The sequence below is a fragment of the Carassius gibelio genome, chromosome A12 (genome assembly GCF_023724105.1).
Source record: "Carassius gibelio isolate Cgi1373 ecotype wild population from Czech Republic chromosome A12, carGib1.2-hapl.c, whole genome shotgun sequence".
Classification (NCBI taxonomy): Eukaryota; Metazoa; Chordata; class Actinopteri; order Cypriniformes; family Cyprinidae; genus Carassius; species Carassius gibelio.
In genome coordinates this window covers 3,120,291-3,126,426 of record NC_068382.1, presented here as the reverse complement: position 1 = coordinate 3,126,426, position 6,136 = coordinate 3,120,291, and the positions used below count along the sequence as shown (strand labels likewise).

The 6,136-nt window shown below is 38.0% G+C and overlaps 1 protein-coding gene across 3 annotated transcripts in view; it reads right to left on the bottom strand.

Annotated features, from left to right (window-relative positions):
- Positions 1 to 263: 263 nt before the first annotated feature.
- The window catches only part of pkmyt1 (protein kinase, membrane associated tyrosine/threonine 1), a 51,532-nt gene continuing 45,659 nt past the window's right edge, over positions 264 to 6,136 (bottom strand). For all 3 annotated transcript variants that reach the window (XM_052612176.1, XM_052612174.1, XM_052612177.1), the window contains one exon: positions 264 to 859. In XM_052612176.1, coding sequence (XP_052468136.1) covers positions 589 to 859 — 271 coding nt within the window. In that variant the 3' untranslated portion in view covers positions 264 to 588. The remainder of the gene's footprint in view (positions 860 to 6,136) is intronic.

Sequence of the window (6,136 nt, the reverse complement as noted above, 5' to 3'; positions counted from 1 at the left end):
AGGCCAATGTTTATGCATATCATGATTAAGCTGTCTAGACTTTAGTAATTAACACTAGAAAATGTCAGCTGCCACTATATCAACCCAGATGACAACTGTTCAGCTTATGCACATCTCATGTAACTTGGTTATTTTTTTTTTAACAAAAACACCAAGGTATAAATGTATGTGTATTCTTCTGTTTATGGGGTCACTCTGCTTTTTCTGAAGAGTTGCTAAGAAAACTTACTATACCAATGAGAAACTTAGGAGTGGTGTGTTGATGCTTTTTCCATACAGCCTTTTAATTGTGTCAAATCATTGAATGAGTTGGTTTATTCTTACAGCTACAATTTACACAGGATATAATTTTCTCTTAAAGATATACATGCATCTCAAGTCTTGGCAAAATATGAAGTCACACTTGCACCAGCCAAAAAGCAAACAAAAACAACAAGAAAAACTATAAATCAAACCAGGTTTAAATGACTTTAAATATGTCCCCACATAAAGGAAAGTTATCATCTTACAAAAAATCAGATGGCAATTAGTAATTACATATTGACTATATTGATTAGAGTGCTGCATTCACAACTCAAGGCTTGCTTTCTAGGTGGCCTCATCAAAAAGACTAAGCAAGTTCTTGGGCTCAAAGTTACTTTTAACAGACAGTTCAGCAGTGATCCAGCTTCTCTCTCGACTGCAGGGTGAGTCTGTGATACTGTGCTGGGAGCTGTGATGAATCGGGCTCAAGCTGCTGCTGGAAGAGATTCTGGAGGGAGAGTGCGTGTACTTGCGGTGCGATGATGTGCGTGTGTCGTTGATATGTGTGTCTGGCAGTGGCGTAGAAGTACTGCCAACAGATACGTGTTCCTGGACACTGTACAAAGAAAACAGAAGATCAAAAATTTAGTAATCAAATCAAAAATTTTCACAATTTTTACATTTTCTGAAGAAAATGTGGGTGAGCCTAGTCTGTGCTAAACTCACCACCATGATGCTAGCATGCTGTACAGTACTTATAACAGTGATGCATTGTGATGAAAGTGGTTGCTAGGATGCATGGTTTCCAATCTTTTATGAACACCAGAATCAACAGCACTGATTCACTTCCGCTATTTGTAAAATTCCAGTCTGACAGAATGATTTAAAATTATTTTGATTTAGTACCAAGGGTATTTGCTTTGTGATTGTTGTGCAGTGTCTAGGGTAGCTTATTTTGTTGATTGCTGTTAGAAGTTAAAAGAACCACTCTAACGTCTTTATTAAATTCTGCCGTCTTTCCACAAAGCATTTTAAAGCCTGCAGTACCTCCATAAACTGATTCAAGTTATCCTATTGTGTAAAATCAGTTCTCTTCTCCTGATCTGATTGTAGGAAAATACTCTTTTAGTATTTACATGGATTGTACATCAGTAAGTAAACTCTAGTGAAAAATAAATATACTGAAATGGATTTGAAATACATTTATATCATGCCAAGTATATATTACAAATACATTAACATATTTATGTACTTAATAAAAATCCTGCAACTGTACTTTTAGTATACTAAACTCAAAAACCTAACAGATTTTGTATTTAATGCATTTTAATTGTGTGGAAGAAGTGATGAAGTCCAACTAAAGATACTGAAATGTATTTGATCGTGGTAAAGTGGAACTTTTGCAAGTATACTTCAGGTACACTTTAACCAGGGCTCGACATTAAGCTTTGACATGAGCTTGTCCTTCAGACAAGTAAATCCATCATTCATTTAGACATTTATTTGGGGAACAAATGTAATTTATTCTGAAGCAGACTCCTCAGTGCTCTATCAGGTATTATTTTAGTCAGCATATTTTTGATATTTGCCTTAAATTGATTGCTGTTACACTTTTTAACTTTATGAAGGACAATATTTTTCTAAACTGATTAAATGTACATGTCTCCATTTCTTTCATTCTTACATGTGATCAATACATTAAGTTAGAATAATAAGACACTATATGGTTGTTACTATTCAAATGAAATCAGTATCAACAAACTCCATTTGTCCAAATGCATAAATAATGTTATTAGATTAATGTTTTACTTTTTTGACATACAAATATGAAATGTTGGAAAAATGCAATGATACTTTTAATATATTAAACCACCATTAGGTGGTGGCAAGTCCCTTTCTTAATGAGTGAATCATTGAATCAACCGATTCGTTCAAACGACTGATTCATTCAACAAATGAAGCAAGTAACCATTTTTATAAAAGGCTCACTGACTCGTTTGAAAATGAATTTAGTAATGAAAGACTGTTGTGTGTTGCTAGGAGATGAGCGACTGTTCTGCTGTGGCTATATGCTTAAAACTATTTTCTTTAGCGGAATGGAGCAATATGATGTTGCATATATTATATAGAATATTTATCTTTTTCTACCGCAGTATGTTTGTTCATGTTTGTTTCTTTGTGTGTGCTGTTCTTATAGGTTTTTATTTCTCAGTGAGTCAGACAAGCTGCACGAGCCTCAACTGACGCGACCTTGATACTGTCAAAATATTATGTTATCCGTTATTAGTCACCGTTTACACGGAAAGTAATAAAATCTGAATCTTTCTCATCAAAGTTTCGGTGCTGCCCTAGTTATTTTTTGTTATTAAAATTTTGATCAGGTTACTTGTCCGGTCAGGCAAATAAAATTCTCTTTCACTTGCCCCTTCACAAAATCGAATTGTCCCGGACAAGAAGACAAGCGTTAATGTCGAGCCCTGCTTTAAATATCTTGCATTTAAAGACCGACATAAAGACAAAGAACATACAATTCTCATCAGTAGTGACATTAAAACACATTTTAGCCTTAATATTAAGAAATGTGAATTGTGCAAAAGTTCTCCAAATAAAGTTTAATTTTAACTTTTATATTAGGAAGTCTCAAGCAATACATCAATTAATATGTACATTTATTTTAACTACTTAGTATGAAAAATGTATTTTAAATATATTACTTTTTTACTAGGGAAAGGATTTAATATTGAAGAAAAACAAGCTGCAAATGTAGATTAAGAGAGCAACCACACGGTACAACTGAACACTGTTGGGAACGTTACTTTAAAAAAGTAATTAGCTATAGTTACTCACTACTTGTTCCAAAAAGTAAGAGTTAGTAAGAGTTAGTAATTGAATACTCTATAATAAAAGTAACTCGTTACCAAGGAAAGTAACTATTTGCATTACTGTAAAAAAAAAAAAAAAAATGCTATATGTCAAATATATATATATATATATATATATATATATATATATATATATATATATATTATTATTATTATATATAGTGTTCACAAGTCAGTTGAAATGAGTAGAACAGACAGGTGTTCGTACATAACTTTCGATATGCATTGCACATCAACAGACAGCAAGAGTTTTATCCTGCACTTCAAGTATTATCTTTGTAAGAAAAGTGTTTTTGGCCACTAGCTTTGTAGATGGGTGTGTCACACATTACATGTACACATTACATGCACGTTCTTGCCTTTGACCACAATTAATATGAAGTAGTGCTTATATCTTCACCTTGAAAATGCCAACTTTTCATCGGATTGCTCCTGACGAATCTCTGCTGTTGCGTGTGTGTGGGCGTTTGTGTGTGTGTGTTTGGCGCTGCTGGCGCGTTTGCATGCATGTGTGTAAAATCACTCACTCTGATTGGCTACCATGAAACACATGACTCTGCCTTAGCCAATCATAATCGCTTATCTCGTTATTACCCCACCTGCTCACTCGCTGTGAGCCAGGGGTGCGTTTGGATTGCATAGTTTAATAAATCAATGCATAGTAACGCACCGCATTTAACGTTCAGTAATGTTAACGGCGTTGTTACGACAGGAAAAGTAATTAGTTAGATTACTCCATTACTGAAAAAATAACGTTGTTACCTAACTCCGTTCTTTTAAACGCCGTTATTCCAAACACTGGAACTGAACAGTGAAATTAATTAAATTAAATTAGTTAATTTCACTAAAACAATAATAAAAGTTCACTGGACTAAATTGAAATAAGTTCTGTAAAAACAAATGTTGTTGTGGTAAGGCAAACTTAAATTGATTGTGTTTTCTAGTTCTCAGCATTCTTTGCAACCGAGTATGTTCCCTTTCAATACTTCACTCGTACTGCGTCGAAGACCCTTATGGGAACCCAGTTCAATCACGCCATGCTAAGAAGGGGGGACGACCAACGCAATCATACTTGATCTGTGATACCAAGATATGAAAATAGCAACTAGGAGCAGAATAAGCTCAATGAGGTTACGTCTGGCCTAGCCTGATCATCCCGTGTTCGTATCGCCTCAGTACCAAAGGGACCAAGACATCCCATATCTTCTGAACTGTCTGCGGGTGGAGCCTCCACTCTTCTGAGGGGACTCCGCTTGTTGACAGCATATCCGTGCCCTTGTTCAGTTTGCCCAGTAGATGCACTGCTTTCAGGGACACCAAGTTGCTCTGGGTCCATTACAGCAGTCGTGATGTTAGTCTGAAGAGACGCATTGATGACAGCCCACCCTGGTGATTTATGTACACCACTGTCATGCTGTCTTATTTAACCAGCACGTTGTGGCTCTTTAGGTCTGACAGGAAGCCCTGGCAGGCTTGTTGAACTGCAATCAAAACTTCTGGAATGTTTTTAGGAGGCGAGAAGCACCTATTTTGAAAGAGGCCGCGAGTCGCTGTAGAGTTGCGATGCGCTCTTTCACCATTGTCGCCTTCATCGTAACGGAGTCTAACACTGTTCCCAGAAATGATATCCATTGGCTGGGAGATAGCAAACTCTTGACAAAATTCCCCCTGAGCCCCAGGCATTCCAGATGGCTGAGGAGCAAAGTTCTGTAACTCGATGCCTCCCCCTCTGACTGAGCTAGAACTAGCCAGTGGTTGAGGTTATTGAGAATGTGGATTCCCTTCTGCCTGAGAGGGGAGAGAGCCGCATCCATGCACTTTGTAAATGTGTGAGGCGCCAAAGACAGCCCAAAGGGGAGGACCCTGTATTGGTAAGCCACACCCTTGAAAGGCAAATCTCAAGAACGGCCTGTGACGGAGGGCTATCTGGAAGTGAAAGTAAGCGTCTTTCAGATCCAGCGAAAAGAACCAATCTCCTGAGCGTATTTGTGAAAGGATTTGTTTCAACGTGATCATTTTAAAGCACCGTCTCATGAGGGCACGGTTCAGATGTCTTAAATCGAGGATGGGGCGCAGCCCGCCATGCTTCTTGGTAACAAAGTAATGGCTGTAAAACCCTGAGTTGTGGTGCGCTGGGGGAACGACTTCTATAGCTCCCTTCACCAGCAGATTTTCTACTTCGGCACGCAGAACGTGAGCGTTCTCGATGTGCACCGAAGTGGTGACCACCCCGCGAAAGCGTAGTGGTCGTCATGCAAACTGAAGGGAATAGCCATGTTTTATTATTCCCATGACCCAATCTGATACCCCCGGGAATGGCTTGCCATTGTGAGGCCCGGATGGACAGAGGTTGGATTAACTTGAGTGTCTGTCTGCTGCGGGGGGACATAGCACTCGTGAGTGGTATGTGAGGAAAACTGCTTTTTTTTTTTTTTAGAGCAGTGGTTTTCAACCCGTGGACCGCAGTGGTATTGCTGGTGGGCCGCAAATTACTATTAAAAGAAATAATATTGTTAATATATGTAAAAATGTTTGTCATAAAATAATAAAATAAATTCATATATATAATTAAATAACAAAAATAAATATTAAACTGTAACTATGCTTCCACTATTCGAGCTCGCTGACTGGTTTAAGAATAAACCACCAATTTATATTTTTGCTGCATTTGCTACAGAACAACAAATTCACACATGCATAAATGGCTGTCAACAAGGTCAACATACATGGCTGTCAACATGTTCCCTCCTGACTGCTTGCTCCGATGACTGTCTACCCACTGCTGAGCTCTTCCTGGATCTGGTTTTCCCATTTTGCTGAGTGGTGCCAGCCAGAGTTATTTTCTGTTCATTGCCAGTTCATTCTAGGGATGTGCGATTAATAGAAATAGTCATAAAATCACAATTTGAGCGTGCACTATTTCTAAATCGCTTTATAGCATGATTTGCACCATGCACACCGCAGCCCTGACCTCCAGCAGTGTGCTATTTGATCCAATCAGAATGCAGCGC